Below are 18470 nucleotides of genomic sequence, written 5' to 3'. Positions count from 1 at the left end.
GGTACTTCACACACATCTGGATGGGACACAGGAGTGTCTTGGTGAGGGGAGAGTGGGAACTAGCCAGATTAGCCAGTTCCCAGGACACGGCTACGTTCTCAAGGACATTAGCTTGGCCAGCCCCTCTCATCCCCTCCTATCTATCTCTCACCATGCTCTGGTGGAAGCTGGCCACGGAGATGGGTCTGTCCATGCTCTTAGCTGGTAAACTGTTGAGCCCAAACTATTGTCCTGAGGACATAATCACCAGAACATCATCACGCCAGCCCTGGCCTCTCCCTCTCAGGGCCTCGGGGGTGGGGGCTGGGAGCATGTGCAGTGGACGCACAGCTGGTGGGCTCCAGCCCAGTGTCTCCAACCAACGTACAGTCTGTTTGGCCCAATGCAGGCCACACACCCACAAACACACACCCACGCTCCATATCTAGATCCAGATACCCAGTCTCTGAGAGGCTGTCCCATTGTCAGCAGTCTTCGCCTGGGGCTGGGGCTCAGCGCTGACCCGGCTGTAACTGCCAAGAGCTGGACAATGGGCACATCTGTCCTTTCTTGAGGGATGAAAGCACCTAAGCGGACACGGGTCTGCCTTTTGTTACAGATTCCGCTCCCCCCCCCCAACTCCTTTCTTTTGTAAATGAAAGGAAGCCGCGGCATGTGGCGGCCGGCCGGGTGTACACCGTCCTAGTCTGGGGTGGGTGGGGCTCCCCACGCGTCCCCCGGCCAGGTCCTAGACACCGGGTTCGATTCCGGATTGGAGTGTAACTGGGAACCAAAATTGACTTTCGTATCTGGACACGTCTTCTCTCGGGGACGAGTGCCCGCGTCCGCCCTCGCTCTCCCTCAGCCCTGGCCAGGCAGCGGTCTCCGGGTGCTCCAGCAGGAGGACCGTGGACATCCGGAAGTTCACGCGGGAACCCGGCGGGGCGCTCGCTCCCTCCCCGCGGCGCCCGCCCGCCACGCGCCTCGCCGAGTCACTAGCCCGGCGGGCGCGCAGCAGGACACCGACCGAGGCGGCGCGGGACGTCGAGGCCGAACCCGGGGTCGGGGACTCTGGGCGCCGAGTGCTCGTCTCCCCCAAGGGCCGGCAGGAGGCAGGGTGGGCCAGAGGACCAGGCGCCACGCTGACGCAGGCCTGTGAGGTACCTGTGGCCGGGAACGGGGGAGGCTGTGGGGGAGCGCCGACCCTCAGGGAAATACAGTTGGGAGGGCCGGGCGAGAGGGAGTGCGCGCCCAAGTCCCCCCCCGACCCCCCGCCACCCAGCTCTCCAAGCAGGGTGTGTGTGACACGAGGGGGCGACGGCACGGCCGCTCGCCGCGCGCAGCCCCCCTCCGCCGGCGGTGCGGGCACGTCACGGCCCGGGGCGCGCGGCGGGGCGGGGGGCGGGGCCGGGCGCGCGCGCCTGCGCCGTGTGCCCGGCGGGCGCGAGGGCGGGCCGCGGCGGCGAGGGCCGGCGGCGGGCGGCGGGCAGCGAGCGACCCGCGGCCACAGAGTCGGCGATAGGAAGCGAGCCATGGCTCGAGCCGGCGAGCGGCGAGGGCAGGCAGCAGCAGCCGCGGCGGGCGCGCGGGCCGCGTCAGGGGAGCCGGGGGCCTCGGGATTCTTCTGAGAGGGGCGAGAAAGGGGACCGAGGACCGAGGGCGGACGGGCTGGCCGGCTGAAGGGACACCGCGCTCTCCCAACGGCGCGCGGACTTTTTTTTTTTTTTTTTGGAAATTAATATTAAAAAAAAAAAGCCGAGGACGCCGAGGGAAGGTGGGGGCAAGAGGAAAGGCGAGCTGCTCACACGCGCACGCACACATCACACACACACACACATACACACGCGCGCGCACAGAGACCCAACAGAGCGCACAGCGAGCCGGAGGGAGGAAGCAACATTCGCCGGCAGCCGATGTGAAGACCGGACTCCGTGCGCTCCTCGCCGCCTCTGCCCCGGCCACATCGATGTTGTGTCCGCCGCCCGCTCGCCCGGATCACGATGAACGCACAGCTGACCATGGAGGCGATCGGCGAGCTGCACGGGGTGAGCCATGAGCCGGTGCCCGCCCCGGCCGACCTGCTGGGCGGCAGCCCCCACGCGCGCAGCTCCGTGGCACACCGCGGCAGCCACCTGCCCCCCGCTCACCCGCGCTCCATGGGCATGGCGTCCCTGCTGGACGGCGGCGGAGGCGGCGGTGGCGGCGGCGACTACCACCACCACCACCGGGCCCCCGAGCACAGCCTGGCCGGCCCCCTGCACCCCACCATGACCATGGCCTGCGAGACTCCCCCAGGTATGAGCATGCCCACCACCTACACCACCTTAACACCTCTGCAGCCGCTGCCGCCCATCTCCACCGTGTCGGACAAGTTCCCCCACCATCACCACCACCACCACCATCACCACCACCACCCGCACCACCACCAGCGCCTAGCAGGCAACGTGAGCGGTAGCTTCACGCTCATGCGGGACGAGCGGGGGCTGGCCTCCATGAATAACCTCTACACCCCCTACCACAAGGACGTGGCCAGCATGGGCCAGAGCCTCTCGCCCCTCTCCGGCTCCGGTCTGGGCGGCATCCACAACTCCCAGCAAGGGCTCCCCCACTACGCCCACCCTGGCGCTGCCATGCCCGCCGACAAGATGCTCACCCCCAACGGTTTCGAAGCCCACCACCCGGCCATGCTCGGTCGCCACGGGGAGCAACACCTCACACCCACCTCGGCCGGCATGGTGCCCATCAACGGCCTTCCTCCGCACCACCCCCACGCCCACCTGAACGCCCAGAGCCACGGGCAGCTCCTGGGCACGGCCCGGGAGCCCAACCCTTCGGTGACTGGCGCGCAGGTCAGCAATGGAAATAATTCAGGGCAGATGGAAGAGATCAATACCAAAGAGGTGGCGCAGCGTATCACCACCGAGCTCAAGCGCTACAGCATCCCACAGGCCATCTTCGCGCAGAGGGTGCTCTGCCGCTCCCAGGGGACCCTCTCGGACCTGCTGCGCAACCCCAAACCCTGGAGCAAACTCAAGTCCGGCCGGGAGACCTTCCGGAGGATGTGGAAATGGCTGCAGGAGCCGGAGTTCCAGCGCATGTCTGCACTCCGCCTAGCAGGTGAGCCAGCCAAGGTGCTGGGCGAGCGCGCGTGCCCGCGAACGAACGGGGAGAGAGGGGCGAGGAAACCAGAGGGATCGAAGGAGGGAGGGGGAAAAAAATCAAAGTCGTGTTTCATCCTGCCTACTCCACCCCTTTTCCTGGAAGCTGAGAGTCCGCGGCTGCCGACGACCTGCCTTCTCCAGGGCTCTGTGCGTTAGGCTCTGCCAGGGTCTGAGAGCCAAAGCGGCGCGACCTCGGGGGCTGCGGGAACGCATTTGTGTGTTCGGAGATGGCTCCGGAAAGGTCGCACACCTGGGAGGGTTCTGAGAAAGCCTCGCACCTGGCGGAACACGGCCTAAGCGCCGCTTCTCGGGGAACTCTCGGGGTGTGGAAAGAGCGAGGCGACGCGTGCAGGCAACTGCGCACGACTGCTGCGGGCCAGTACTTTCTCGCACCCATCCGATGTTGGGCAGAAATGTGTGGGAGTTTGCCCGGCAAAATTTGATTGAACTCGCGGAAGTGAGCTCGCTCCTGAGCTCTTTGCATTGGGTACTGGCAGACCCCGGGGAACTACCCTCGAAAAGTTGGGGCAAAGCTTACGGGAGCCCAGAGAGCGGCGGGGGGGGGGTGCGTTGTGGGCGCGGCGTAAAAGGTTAGCACGCACTCCGGGCGTGGGGCGAAATGTGCGAAAAAGAAGCAATCAAGCAGTGCCGAAGTCCGGCCAGGGCGGCAGAGCGGTAGGAGAGCTGCCAGCCAAACACACCGACCTCCTTCGCTGCTGTTGGCTCGCTTGGGACTTGTATTTCGTTTTATTCCTGGTGGTGATTTTTTTGTATTGGGTGGTGGCGGGGGCGGGGGGAGCGAAAAGAGACTGAATCTCCCTGCAGGAGGGTGGGAGTGCGCACTGGACCTCCAAGTCAGCCAGTAGAGAGCTTGCGCCAGAAACCCGAGCCTGGAGCGCTGAGTTGAGCGGGAAGACAGTCCCGGGCGTAGCGCAGCGCAGACTCCACTCTAGGCTCCCCGCAGAACCCTAGGGCCCAGGGAGCAGCTGAGGTCATCCAGTCAGCCTCCGGGACTTCAGGTGAATTCGGAGACCCGGTGCGGACAGAGGACAGAATGGGAGGTAGGACCGAGCGCCACGGAGGGCGGAGTAGGTTTTGTAAGACCTGCTTGGAGGTTGCCAAGTTGATTGACTCAGGGGTCCACTGCCCAACCCACCCTCGTTGCCACTGGGTGCCCAGGCCTGAGCCTTTGCAAAAAGAAAGGTAAAAGCCAGAATGAGGGTTTGTTAATTAACTGATCGTTCTCCATTAATTCGTCCCTGGAGAACGAGAAGCAGTCAATCCACTTTGAGCCCGGGGCACTGAGCCGTTTCACAGTCTAAAATCAAAGCACCAGGCCCCAGCCCCCTCCCCCACCTCGAGCCTGCCAATAAGAAGGGGGTCGGGGGACTCGTGCCAGGGAGCCTATGATTGGAGCCCTGGGCGACCCCAAGGGCCTGGACACTCCACACGACCCTGGTTCTGAGCGAGAGGTAGGCTGCGTGAGCTAGGCTGTGTGAGCCTGTGCCCTGCCAGGCTTCCCAAACCCAGTCCCCGGGCTCATTTGCCACAAGGAAGGTGGTAATGCTGCGCCTGCGCCTGGCGGCAGGTGGTGGAGGGATGCGCAGAGGCCAAGGGCCCCCAGGACTGACCCAGATGCCCCAGGCTGCTGAGAGGAGGCGTGCTGTTTCTGAAGAAAGTGGAACATAGAGGCTGCTCCTTCTGCTCTTTCTACCCAAGCCATCACCAAGGTCGCCAAGGAGTGTGGGAAGGAGGTGGGGATGGTGAAGGTGACCCACTAAGGAGAGTCCACTCCGCACTGTCCACCCAGCAGAGACCCTCGCTGACCCTCCTGACCCCTCTGCCTTCCGTTCTGTCCCAGAAAGACAGCTGCAGGTTCTGGAACTGGGCCTTGTGCCCTCTGGCCTCCCAGTTAGGAGACCCGAGCTCCAGCAGCCCACGCTGGAGGGGGAGGGAGAGCCCACATGCTGATTGAGAGCTGGGTGCTGGGCAGATGCTCAGAAGACCCAAGAGGTCATCAAAGGGGCCCCTTCCATAGCGCCTGGCAGCCAAGGAGCACATGATGGTGAGCCATACTGCCTCTGCCTGGAAAGGTGGGAATCCGACTCCAGCAGAACTAGTGCTTGGCCCCTAATCACTGGCTGACTGGGACTGGGACCCTTCTCTTTCTGTTTTGTGTTTTGCTAATTTCTCTGAGGGCAAGGACTTAGTGTACCCTGTGTCCATAAGGACCTCCTTTTGGACAGGATGTTCTTATGGACTTCTGGAGTTACAAAACTACCTTCTTTTTAAGTCACAAAAAAACAAACAAATGAACAAAGCCCTCTTGTTAACATTGTATTTTTTTTTAAAAAAGTGAAGTTGTTTTTTTGAGCTCTGCAAATGACCCGCAGCAGTCCCTGAGTTGGGTGGGGGGCGCTCAGCATGCATTGTGGGGTACCTTGAACATCACTGCCAGCCCACTTTCTCTTCCCCCAGCTCCCACAGGTTAGGCACCCTTTGCAACATTGCTCAGTGCTGCATCCAAAGACCACCATCACCCCTTCTCATACCGATTTCCATAGAGGCCAGTGCTCCCACAGATTCCACCAGCATGGCTTCTCCAGTCTCCCTGTCTTCCCCATCCCTCCTTACCACCACACAGCCTGCCAAAACCCTCTGCACGAAGCAGGGCATTGGGGAGCTGCTTCCCTGTCAGGAAAATGCAGGCCATTGGAAGATGGGTGAAAGGAGATTCTCACCAAATTAACTACCTTTAAAAAAAAAAAAACATATGTTCCCTCCATGTAATCCTGGCTGCTCCCCCTATTACAGCGATGCACAACCCTGTGACTCGGCTTGGTGTGCCTTCCATCCTAGTTGGGGTGGGGGAAGGGGCTGGGTGATGCTGGGCTAGGCATCTGGGTGCTCCACCTCTGATGCAGGCACCTATCAAGACTCATAGAGATTAGTTTCCAATTAAATATTCCAGAAGGCTTTGGCTCCATGGTGGGAACTGGCAGTGCAGAAGAACCTACAGTGTACACCCAGCAGCAGGCACAGCAACTGCGGGTCCCAGAGGTGGCAGCCCAGCCCTAGGTTCTGACAGTGGTGGGTGGAAGGCCACTCCAACTGTGTCCAACTTGGAAGTCAGGAAACCTCCGAATTGCATTGGTGTGGCGTGTGCTGGGGGTGGGAGTGGTCAACGGAGCATCTAGTTTCCAGGTCTGAACCCCCCATTCTTGTCTGGTTGGTATTTGCCCGCAGAACGACCTGCAGGAAGGCTTGAGCCCCAGGGCAGAGGGAGGAAAGGCAGCCCTGAGAAAGTCTGGCCCGACCCAAGCTGGACCGTGTTTGCCTTGAATGGCCTTGCGGCCTTGCTGATTGATAACTGCCCCTGAGCAAGTCCATTTGCTTTGTGTTAATATTTATCCCAGCGGGTGACATTTCAACTGTACCCTGCGGGAGTGTAATGCCGGGCTGAACCTGGAACAGCACTTTCCCACTCGTCGAAGACCCCTGGGTTGGGAGAGGAGGCAGGGATTCCAGGGCCTCAGAGTGGGAGGAGAGGGCGCCATGCGCTCGCTCAGCGTCTCATCTCGGAGACACGAATTCTGAGTTGCGCAGCTGCTCCCAGCCGGCTGCGGCTCAAACAAAGGGCAGGCAGGGCGCGCCGGACCACGTCCACCTCCAAGCCAGAGGCTAGGGGGCTGCCTGAGGGGAGCGCCTCTTCCCAAATCCTGAGATGGTCTCCTCGCCCATAGACTGGCAGAGTTGATCTGATCCCAGAGCCCGCCAGGACCAAATGGTGGCAGTGCGCTAGGGTAGCCTGCGGTGGTTCCCACACACCCACACACACAAGCCCTTTTCAAAGCCAAAAAGGTGTATGACTCTTGGAGACAGTGGCCAGAAAGCAAACGTCTTTCTCACAGCCGTGTCTGTTCTTCAGATAGTGCGGGACAATAGTAGTTCTCTGCGCAATCCCCACTAGGGAGTGCAAACCCAGTGAGTCTAGGAAGAAATTAAATTCAAAAATAAATGTGCGAGGGCTGGGGCTTGCGTGGGGAACCTGCTTGTGAGGCTGATGTGTGTGTGTGTGTGTGTGTGTGTGTGTGTGTGTGTGTGTGTGTGTGTGTGTAGGGTTCCCAGTAACTGCCCGAAGAAAGCCTGATGGCTTTTGTTTGGAGACCTTGGTGTCAGCGCAGCTAGGACGCCACGCCACGCCAGAGACAAACTCCGTCGCCTATCCAGGAGTATCTGGTCAGTTTAAGCCTGGAGAGCTTTAGCAGCGTTTGGAGAGCGCTCCCAGGAGCCCTAGACAACCCCCTGGCTCGGGCACGGTGTTTTGGAGACAGAGCTCAGCCCTGCAGTCTTGCAACTGACCGCTTGGATAGGAAGCTGTGTTGACAGTAGCACAGTTGTGTGGCAGCAGCAAAGGAGCGTCTTTTGTGCTCTCCAAAGCCCAGGGCACGTCTGTCTTTCTCTTGTGACCTTGAGCCCTCTGCCAAAGGGACCTAGGCTCCTGCGCCCGGCCTGGGCTCACCTGCCCGGGATGACGGACAGGCTACGCGGTGGAAGCTGCGTGCGCCCTCTGCAGGCCGCGAGGCCCCGCGCCTAGCGAGCGCCCGTTGTTCAGACCCGCAGCCGGTGGAGCTGAATCCCGACAGCGTCTTTGTTGTTGGAACACCACTGGCCTAGTCGTTTTCAAAACGACAGCAATTTTGATAGAAGGAGCGTTTGGGGGAAGGAAGAGGCGATCTAGAAGCTCCAGCAAGGTCTTACCGATGCTTGGATGTTTCTTCTACTTGTGGAGACCGCATTACGTCCTCCCTCCCCCAAAGTATACCCCAGCTGTAACCTCCCCAAGGAAGATACGTGTCTAGACTGTCCATCTGAGTTGTGCTTTTGCTGGCTTTTGTAGGAAAAATGCAGGGGCAGCGTAGAGAAGGTGACCCTGGGGGTCTGGATTTGGAGGTTGGGGCAGAAGGATAAGATCCCGGGCGGATTAGTGATTCTTTTGTTCTATTCACTTCCAACTACCTGATTTGAGACAAGAGGCAGCCCTCGAGGTCCTAAGTTTGAAAATTTGGTTTTTGTTGTTTGTTTTTTCTCGTGTGGGTGGGTGAAAAGGTGAGGGCAGGCTGCCGAGGTCCCGGGTGCGGCGTCAGGACCATGGACAGGGCACCGCGGCTGAGTCTCCTGTGCAGTTCTTTGTGACCAGGTCTTGCATGCCTTTGCCACGTTGCAGCAAGAAAAGGGAAATTTACCGCTAGCGTTCTCAAGTTTCAGACAAAACGTAGCCAAGATCAAACCTCTCCGCGCCGATCAAGTGGCTGATCTCCAGGTCCGGTCCCCACAGCTTTGTTGTATGCGTCCGGGTGCACATGCGCACATGCCTCCCTGTGGGTGTGACAGGGGCTGGATCATTAAGCTAAAACGTTCAATTCAGTCCCTTTGATCCGTGCTGGGGAAAATCTATAGTCATCTCTAATCTACGAGGTCTTTAAGGAGGTTGTGCCGCGAGTTGTTTTGATGTCATCATTTCCACATTCATGGCAAATTCAGTTAATCAAACAGGTGCTGCTACCCAAAGTTCTCAGAGGAAATCGTTCTTCCAGGGCATATTGGTAAAATGTGTTCCTGGTTTTCTTTTAGGAAAGAAAATGTCCAAACCTAATACAGGTAAGCAATTTAAAATTAAATGGGACTTCCTGTGCCCTAATTCCCTGTGGTTCAAAGCGGTGACCTTCAGCTGATGGTACCGAGGTTGTGTGGCCTGTCTGTGGGGAAATGTGTAGACTGGGCATTTTAACACAACCAAAGAGTCTTGATGGGCGGAATGTGAAATGACCCCATCACAACAACAGAGTTCCCCACTCTTGGCAAAATGGGGTGCCCCTAACCTAGGGAACGAGTAGAGGAGAATCTACTGAAGTTGTGGTTGCCCACCAATACATTCTTACAGTGTTGGAGAAAATTGCTTAGCACATATTTATTTGACATTATTTTCATTATGGCTCTATTTAAATACAATGAATAAGCCTTTTAGGGAGGAAAAGGCCACCTTAGTTCAATATGAGAAGCATCAGCGTAGCAGAGTCCACTGAAAAGAAATGAACAATCCTATTTTTCACGGAGTTGAATTCAGGGAACGTTCAGAAATCCTTTTACCAATAAGATTTTACAGGCTTTTTAAATTTCAATACCAGTATGCTAATACTAATAAAGGTTAATTTTTCCTGAAATTAATAAGGATTGAGTTAGGTGATAAGACCAACCACAATACAGCCTGGGGATTTTGATGAAGAGATATAAGCAGTTTATCACAAGGTCTTGCTATTGGGTCATCTGCATGTGTTCCCTCCCAAAAGATGAGACATTATTATAAAACTGGAAGAATTCTAGAAACTTCGTTCTCCTTTCACCGAGGGAGATTAAGACAATTGCTGAATAAAGCCAGACCCTGAAGTACATCCGATCAGACTTGCTACAGCAGTTGGTCAGCACAGAGCTGGCCGTTTGTTGTGCATGTTCTGTTTGCTGAGTATTGTGGGTAGGACATTGATGATCTCATTCGATACTCAGCAGCGAGTGGCTCCCAGATCTCCTGCACAGTGGAGCCCTTTGGCTTAGACACACTCAAGACAAAGAGAAACCCTGACAGCTGCAGGCAGCGCCTCATACTCTGATGGAATTAGCGCAGGGTGACTTGGACACAGGGACTCTGAAGGATTCCCAGGGCATGTTTCAGCCTAGTGTGGCATGACTGGTCTGTGTGGAAGTTGCCATCCCCTTCTTGGATGTGTCCCTCAGTGAAGTTAGTTTGCCTGAGCACTGCAGCTGCCCCACACTGACGACTTGAACTCTGCTCTCCCGATTCCTAGTCCTGCATGCACCCTCGGTCCCTTCAACCCAGGCTTCTGCTGCCAGTGTGGGCCCACCAGGTCAGTGGACCCAGGAGGTGGAAATGCCATAAACACCCAACTTAGAACATCTCTGCATAATAAAGTTCTTGAAATTAAACAATGTGCATCTTGCCTGGGGGGCTCTCCAACAGTTACTTACAAAAACATTTGTTCTGTACTGAGACTTGTAAGAGATTTTATTGCCCTCCTTTGAGGAAGCAGTCAGGGGGAATATCACAGGGCTGGATGTGCAATCCGTCTCCCCATCCATTTGTTCACTTAAACAATTATTGATGCACAAGATACATCTCATTAGATGTGGGCAGGGCTGGTCCAGGGGGACCGAGCCTGGAGAAAGGCCCAGGGGCCCAGATCCTCCCAGGCTTCCAGGCATTGGTGTTCTGGGCGGAGTGTGGGAAGCATTTACATTTCTTGGCTCCACATCAGTGCCTGCCTAGTCATGCCAAAGCTTGCCTGTTACACATATTTGAGGACTCTGCACACATACACACAAATAATAGATTAGATACAACTCTGCTTGTATATATAAATATGTTGGCACTTGTCCAGAAGGCAACTTAGGATTTCCTCAAACCCTGCCTGTTTCCAGCTACCCATGTATTTTTCGCCTTCCCTTGCATATGCCAGTGCATAGAATGCAAGTCAAGAACTGCAGCTTCTGAAAGCACTGCTTTCGTTTTTGCATCTGGCAATGACCTCACAGTCACAAAGAGAGGTTATCAGAGGAACACAATAAACTATATGCTCTTTGCTTTCTTTGCTGTCGTCTTCTGAAACAAATCAATGGGGAGAATTAAATAAACAAACGAACGACGCACGCCACCTAGTGACCTCCTTGCTCACTGCAGGCTCCGCGATTAGAATGCCTGTGAGGAGTGGCTAAACCGATCCGAAGTATTGATGGAGTACAAAAATCGTTCATTAAGGCAATTTAATCTTTGCTATTAAATGTCCTTTCAATTCATTTGGGGTAATTAAGATGCAGTTAAAGTGATTAAATTCTAATTACTTATGCTAGACAGAGACATATTTGTCACACTAATGCGGTTAACTAAGGACTCAGAAAGAAAGTTAACATTTACTTCAAATGATGCAACTGGAAAAATCAGTTCCTTTTTTCATCATTAATCCAGTGAGCTGGGTGATTATGTAATGGTGCTACACGCTCATTAAATAGGGGAAGTGCTGATTAAAATGACTGCCAGGAGGAAAACTTGAACCAGAAGCATTTCAACACCCTGTGATCAGCATTTCTAGGAAAAATTACTCCGAGTTCCTTCCCTGCGAGTCCCCCTACCCCCCGAAAATGAGTTTTACTCTGATAATTGAAAGAGGACACTTTTATCATCAGCCTGCGGATGTTGTTGAACCAAAAGGTATTTTCTTTTTATGGTAAATGAGGACTGCGGTGCAGAGCCGAAAGGCAGGCAGGCAGGCAGGGGCGGGAGGCTCCAGTTTGAGCCTCTCCCCCAACAGGCGTTAGGAGCCAGCTTTGACCCACCTGTCCCTGCCAGGAAGCAGCTCTCTGTCTCACTGGGTGCAGACAGAGACCTCTGCATGGAACTGGCATGTGTGTGCTTGCTGTGTACACTCTGACACCCCAGTAAGCACCCCTGCTCCCAGTGGACTCTTGTCAGTGTTGGAAAGCTAGGTTTCATGATCAACTAACAAGCCATTGAGGCCACTTTGCCATGATCTCCAAATTCAGATGAATTACCCATGCAGAATCCAGAGTTTGTGTTTCCGCTTGCCGTGGGGGTGGTAAGTAGAGGAATGACCCGAGGATAAAGAATGAGCAGTGTGCTCAGTGTGGATTGCTTTCCCGGAGAGGCTTGTGTCTTTCTGGCCCAGTTAAAATGATATGAGGAAACCACAACTGTGGAGGTGGTCTTCCCCCCACCTACTTACCCCCCGAGTAATAGTATCCCTGATCACTTCACAGCAAAGGAACTAAGCAAAGTAATCACTTTGATACAACAACGGCCTTCTAAAAATAGGTCGGTTATTTGAATACTTACTGAGTCGTTGTCATCTTAAATTATCAAGAAAAGAAAGCCTCTGGATTAAGAATCAAGTGCCCTGGAGAAGGGCTCTGCAGTCAGTAGCTCTCAGTCCTTGTCAGGGAAGTGAGCCTTTCTGGGTTTGAGTCTCCTTCAAGCTGTTGTCCAGGTCCCCCCTTGCATGCCTGGTGCCCCCTGAGAGGACTGTGCATCCACTGCCACACCCAGAGGTAGCCCTGTGGTCCTCTTCCTGGGCAGTGCCTTGTCCCCGATATTAAGACTGAGGGGGGATTATGATTTGTAAATGAAGAAGCAATCATATCTTTCTAAAGAAGACTAGTGCTTTGTGCATTTTGATATATTTGAGTTAAGTTTTTTTCAAAATATTATACTTTGGACACAATTGGGTCTCTCATTTAGTATCCATCTAAATGCTAAATCGGTGTTAAAGTTTTGTGTTGCAAGAACAAATGGAATAAACTTGAATTGTGCTACAAAAAAAGAAAAGACTGAGGGGGTCAGTCTCCTGTGCAGTGTCAAGCCAGGCCCTCCCATCAAGAAGTCAGGTGGAAGTCTCCTGTCCAGTCAGGGGTACTGCCTTCTGCCATGGCCTGTCTGAAATCCCAGTTGTACTGTTGTTGGCAAAGACAGGGAGACCCTCAGGAACTTTAAACACTGCTGGCAGCAATATAAATTAACATATTTGCTACAAGAAAGAATTTGCCTTCATCTTGTAACCCTGCACCTACACACATCTAGCAGGTCTCATCTTTGGTGTCTACTTACATTTCAGATAAGCTCACATATGCTCCTGGGTATGTGTGAAGAAGACTAAGAATAAAAGCATTATTCTGAGAGAGAGAAAGAAGACTGAAAACAACCCTAAATGTACAATACGTAGCTCTTGATATGTTCGTGCAGTGTGATAGTATACTGTGAGGAAAAGATAAAACCACACTATACGCAACATAGGAAAGTCTAGGGGGAAATAGGGAACTTTAAAAAAGAAAGAGAAAGAGAGAGAAAGGGAAAAGGAAAACAAAGAAAGCCACATCAGACCAATGCTGTTTTTTCAAAGCTCAAAGCAAGCAATGCTGAACGGCTGATTGTTTCAAGATGCATAAATGTGGGCAAATACTCCTTTTTAGGAAGCAAGAACAAGATGCCCAGGTCAGGCGAGCTGCTGCCTGTGGTGGGGGAAGCCCTGCAATCAAGAGGGGGTCGCAAGAGAGCTAGTTCTCCAGCTCTCTTCTTGGGCAGCAGGTTCCTACGCATTTCTGTTGTTGTCACTGTGCTTCAAGTCTTGTGTATGATACATATTGCTTTGTAAGCAGTAATTTTTTAAAAAAAATTTTAACTTTGGGGAGGAAGAGATTGTCTTTGTCTCATTTTCCAACCCCCATTTGGAACAACCCCAGGAGCTTTTGCATTAACTGTTGGGCAAGTTTTAATCCTATAACAAAATGTCAGGCAACCGTCTAGAGGGTGTGGGATGTGAAAGAAGAAATTGCATTGATATAGAAAGAGGAGTTAGTTTTTTTCATTCATTTGAGCATCTGCTACACAGCAGACTCTGTGCTTAGGCCTCGGGACAGAGTGTTCAGCACCCTTGTCCCAGGGCAGAGATCCGTAGAGCTATTAACGGGATTTTTGAGGTTGTGTGTATTTGTGTGTATTCTGGAAAGGCAAAGTTTGGGAAAAAAAATCAAAAAAATTATTTCTTAAAATTTGATTTATTTATTTGAAAGGCAGAGTTACAGAGGGAAGAGAGAGAAAAGGAGAGAGAGATCTTCCTTCCACTGATCCACTCCCCCAAGTGCCACGGTGACCAGAATTGGGCCCACCTGAAGCCAAGTCCAGGAAGAGCCTTAAGGAAGTTGTGATCTTCCAAGAGGCAAAAATGGTCAGGTTTCTGTTTTGACAGTATGCTGGCATGATGGTGGGGTGATGGGAGCAGAAGTAGCAGGGGACTACCTGGTAGTTGAGGTGTGTGTTTGTGATGATGGGGGGGCGGGATGATGATGAATTGTAAGAATCCAGTTATCTCTGTTAGCAAGGATGGAGGAAATGGGTGGGTAAATTTTGAGAGCTGTTTCCACAGTAAAATGGAGCAGACATGATGGGAAATGGAGATGAACCAAGAGCTGATGGCCCTTCCTGGGAAGCTGGCCATTTATATGTATATATATGCATATATATACACCTGCAACCACAGAGTGGACAAGCATAGATGGAATGTTTCAGAGTAGCCCACCCTCTCAAACCTTTCCATAAGAGGAGTGTACTTTGGGGCCTCTGGACAGCTTCTCAGGGTGCCGAATCAGGAGGACTATCTATGCCTCATCCCAAAATGCAACTTCCTGAGCAAGGGATGATGTGTGATGCTGGTGAAGTTGTCTCTGCAGTTCAGTTTCCATTACCGAGGAGCGGTGGGCAGCAGGGGTCACTCCCCAGCCAGCTGAGCCCTGAACAGCCAGATGAAAGGCTTACCCAGACTCACAATAGGAGAGCAGAAATAACTCTCAGCAACGGTAGATCAGGAGGTTTTAGTTTTTGTTTTAAATGACAGCAGGAAAAGATGGAAGCACAGACCTGCTGGCAGAGCAGAGCAGCGCTGACAAGTCTTGGCTGGAGTCCCTTGCAAATCAGTTTGCAATGGGAACTAAGCACTGAGCATTGGAAAGTCAGGTACCTTATAAAGAGAGAAAACATTACTTTTCTCTAATCTACTGGTTTTCACCATTAACCCCCAGATTTTAAAGAATAATTGTTTTCAGTTAATATATATTTATTTTAATACATGGTATGTGAATAGCATTTTCTTTTAAAGTTAGAAGAAAGGTTCCTTAAAAAGCTTCACAGAGAAAACCAAGTTTTCCTCCCAACAAACTTCTGAGTTACCTAGCAAGCTCCTTCCCCTTAGCAGCAACCCATTACTGGTTGCTCAGGTACTCATTGGATCCATGACTTTTCAAGGGTGGGAGGCCGAGAGAGAGAGACAGAGAGAGACAGAGAGAGAGAGACAGAGACAGAGAGAGACCGACCGACCCGCTTTTAAAAAAAAGAACCAAGGGCATTTTGCTTCTCACGAGGGTGACTTTGAGGGGAAAACCATGAGTTCCTTTGTTAGTTTTGGCTGCCAATTCCATTCCTAGAAATGTGTTTACATGCTCAGCGGAAAGTGTCCCTGTGTCATGATCTGAATAATGGAATTGAAGAAAAGGCACAGGTGAACCCCCTTCTGGGTGGACTGGAAAAAAAAATACGCCAAGTGCTTCAACAATGGTCCCCTTAGTGCATTTGTTTCATCAAAGAAAACAGGCTGTGGATATTGTTCAGGGCAGGGTGAAGTGTTTCTTGGGACTCCCACATCCTGTGCCAGAGCACCTGGGTTCTGAGGTGTGGCTCCACTCCCAATTCCAGCTTCCTGCTTATGCATACTCCAGGAGGCAACAGGTGAAGGCTCAAGCGACTGCTCCATCCAGGACCCCCACATGAGTGTCAGGGACCCAGTACACCGTCCACTGCTTTCTCAGCTCATTAACAGGGAGCTGATTTGGAAGTGAGCAGCCCACTGATATGGAATGCCAGCATCCAGATGGCAGCTTAACTGCACATCACAACACCACCCCCAGTTCCCTCGCAAGAGTTCCTCTATCTGCATTTATCTAATGTTTCCTCACGATTGTCTGTGCAACTACTTATATAAAATTCATTTTAAATTCTTTTCTTTCACAGAGTTTAGTTTACAGAGGTTATGATTGAACACATCTTAGCACCATTAAGTAATATTTAAAACATGATTTCAAATGTTGTATTCTGAAATTATTTGAAATATATAAACTGTTGCATAAATCAAATAGTTGTAAACAATATCTGTTTTCCCTTTACACTGGTTGATTGCCCAAGGTTCAGTTGATCCGGTGATGGTCTTTCTGCCATCGTTCTCTTCTAGCCTCTACTTAATGGGGCATCTTTGTCTTATGACTTACACATGATTCAAGAATGTATTCCATCTTATTTATCTTTTAAAGATTTATTTATTTTTATTGGAAAAGAGGATTTATGGAGAGAATGAGAGACAGAGAGGAAAATCTTCCATCTGTTGGTTCACTCCCCAAGTGGCCGCAATGGCCAGAGCTGAACTGATCTGAAGGCAGGAGCCAGGAGCTTCTTCCAGGTCTTCCACACAGGTGCAGTCTTCTACACAGGTGCAGGGTCCCAAGGCTTTGGGCCATCTTCTACTGCTTTCCCAGGCCACAAGCAGGGAGTTGGATAGGAAGCGGAACAGCCAGGACAAGAACCAGCGCCCACATAGGATCCTTGTGCTTGCAAGGTGACGATTTAGCCATTAAGCTGTTGTGCTGGACCCATATTTGCTCTTGTTTTATGTACATCTGACATTTCCCTAGTGATTCAGTTGAGTTTTACAATTTCTCACCCAGTAAGATGCATGATGACAGGGTGTCCTTCAGTGTGTGTGTGCTGGTGTGTGTGTACACGTACGTATGGCAAACCAGTGTAGCAAAGCACTACTTAATCTGCTGTACCATAACATCAGCCCCAAGATTCTTTCTTGCTTTTTCTAACTTTCTTTCATTGACAGTGAGAACCCTGACACCCCAAAACTTGCTTCTTTGTGTGTGTATGTGAAAGACACATTTATTCACTTGCTCAATCCTTAGTATATGATGCACTTTAAAATAGTTCCAAAATTGCTTATGTGCAGAAAATAAGCCTACTTTAAAAAAGTTTAGAGCAGGGTTCATTTTCAAACCACTTCATACTCTAGCACCCCCCTTCCACCTCAGCAGGTACAGCTGAGGTGATTCTAATGCATGCTAATTGCAAACAGCATAGCCCAGACCATGCATCATGGGATATATGTGCAATAATACTTTCAACCTACTGCATATATATCAGCCTTTGGACAAGGCCACTGTGCCAGCATGCGGGGGGGGGGGAGGTATAGATTTAAAAGGAAATAGACCTTCAGTTCTCTGGTTCACCTCTTGGTGTCAGTGACATGTTCTTCCTCTCTCAGATGTGAAATGCACATTCCAGCCTGTAAGACCTCCCCACGCCCAGAGCTACCTTCTTATTTTTAAAGATTGGTCTTAGGGCCCAGCACTGTAGCCTAGCGGCTAAAGTCCTTGCCTTGCACACTCCAGGATCACGTATGAGTGCAGGTTCATATCCCAACAGCCCACTGCTTCCCATCCAGCTCCCTGCTGCTGGCCTGGGAAAGCAGCTGAGGACGGCCCAAAGCCTTGGGAACCTGCACCCACGTGGGAGACCAGGAAGAAGCTCCTGGCTCCTGGTTTCAAATCAGCTCAGTTCTGGCCATTGTGGCCCCTTGGGGAGTGAATCTTCAGATGGAAGATCTTCCTCTCTGTCTCTATTCCTCTCTGTGTATCTGACTTTCCAATAAAAATTAAGTAAATTTTTTAAAAAAGATGTCTTATTCATTTGAAAGGCAGAAATATAGAGAGGAAAGGAGAGAGAGAGAGAGATCCTCCGTCTGCTGATGCACTCTCCAAATGGAACAACAGCTAGAGGTGGGCCATTCCCAAGCCAGGAACCAGGGGCTCAAACATCCAGGCCACTCTCCTCTGTTCTCCCTGCCACCAGCAGGGAGCTGCCCCCAGCTCTTTTCAGTGTTCCATCCCGTGTTAATTTCTTCTGCACCTGCTGCTCTCCGTGATGTTTCTCCATCCTGCTCCCTGCCTGGGCCTGAACCACTCTCTGCTCCAGTCAGAGGAGTAGCGGCAGTAGTTTCTTCCAGCAAGGGGTCAGCTGTCCTTCCTCAACCTTCCCCCCCCCCAATGACAGGAAGATCCCCACAGCGCCACTAAACTGCTTCAAAATCAACTGTCTATCAAGGGATTATGGCTGTGTCATGGAATTGTGTACACATTGCAAAAAGAGCTGTATCTCGGATGTCTGTATTTTCCTTCTCTTTAAGTAGATTTTATTTTTAATTATTTTTTATTGAATTTGTTTGAGAGACAGAAAACAAGGTTATTCCCCACAAATGTCCGTGAATGCTAGGCCTGGGCCTGGATGAAGCCATGAGTTCAGATTCCAATGCAGGGTTTCCACATGTGTGATAGAGACGTACCTGCTTGAACCATTCCTGCTGCCTCCCAGGGTACACGTTAGAAGGAAGCTGGGAGTGGGCACAGAGCCAGGGCTCTAACTCAGGCCCTCCAAGCACCTTAACCAACAGTCCAAATGTCCACCCTGGTTGTTCCTGTTTTCTGTGGAGCTGTTGTCAACCTAGTTCCCCAATAGGGAGGTTAAGTATGTCAAGAAATAAACCATGGTCAGGTCTTATGGACTGTGAAAGAACAGTAGGTAGGTAAATAAGTAATTTCATGCTGCCTGAATGGGAAATGGAATGAAGAAGGCTTTACGGGGGGGGG

General features: G+C 52.1%; 1 protein-coding gene across 1 annotated transcript in view; it reads left to right on the top strand.

Annotated features, from left to right (window-relative positions):
- The first annotated feature begins 1807 nt into the window (after window positions 1–1807).
- ONECUT1 (one cut homeobox 1) overlaps window positions 1808–18470 on the top strand; it is a 29104-nt gene continuing 12441 nt past the window's right edge. The window contains exon 1 of the mRNA XM_040969531.1: window positions 1808–3096. Coding sequence (XP_040825465.1) covers window positions 1980–3096 — 1117 coding nt within the window. The 5' untranslated portion in view covers window positions 1808–1979. The remainder of the gene's footprint in view (window positions 3097–18470) is intronic.

The sequence above is a fragment of the Ochotona curzoniae genome, unplaced genomic scaffold, assembly GCF_017591425.1.
Source record: "Ochotona curzoniae isolate NIBS_2020 unplaced genomic scaffold, NIBS_Ocur_1.0 scaffold_4701, whole genome shotgun sequence".
NCBI lineage: Eukaryota > Metazoa > Chordata > Mammalia > Lagomorpha > Ochotonidae > Ochotona > Ochotona curzoniae.
Note: the sequence above shows the minus strand (reverse complement) of the source record. Positions and strands in the feature narration are given on the sequence as shown.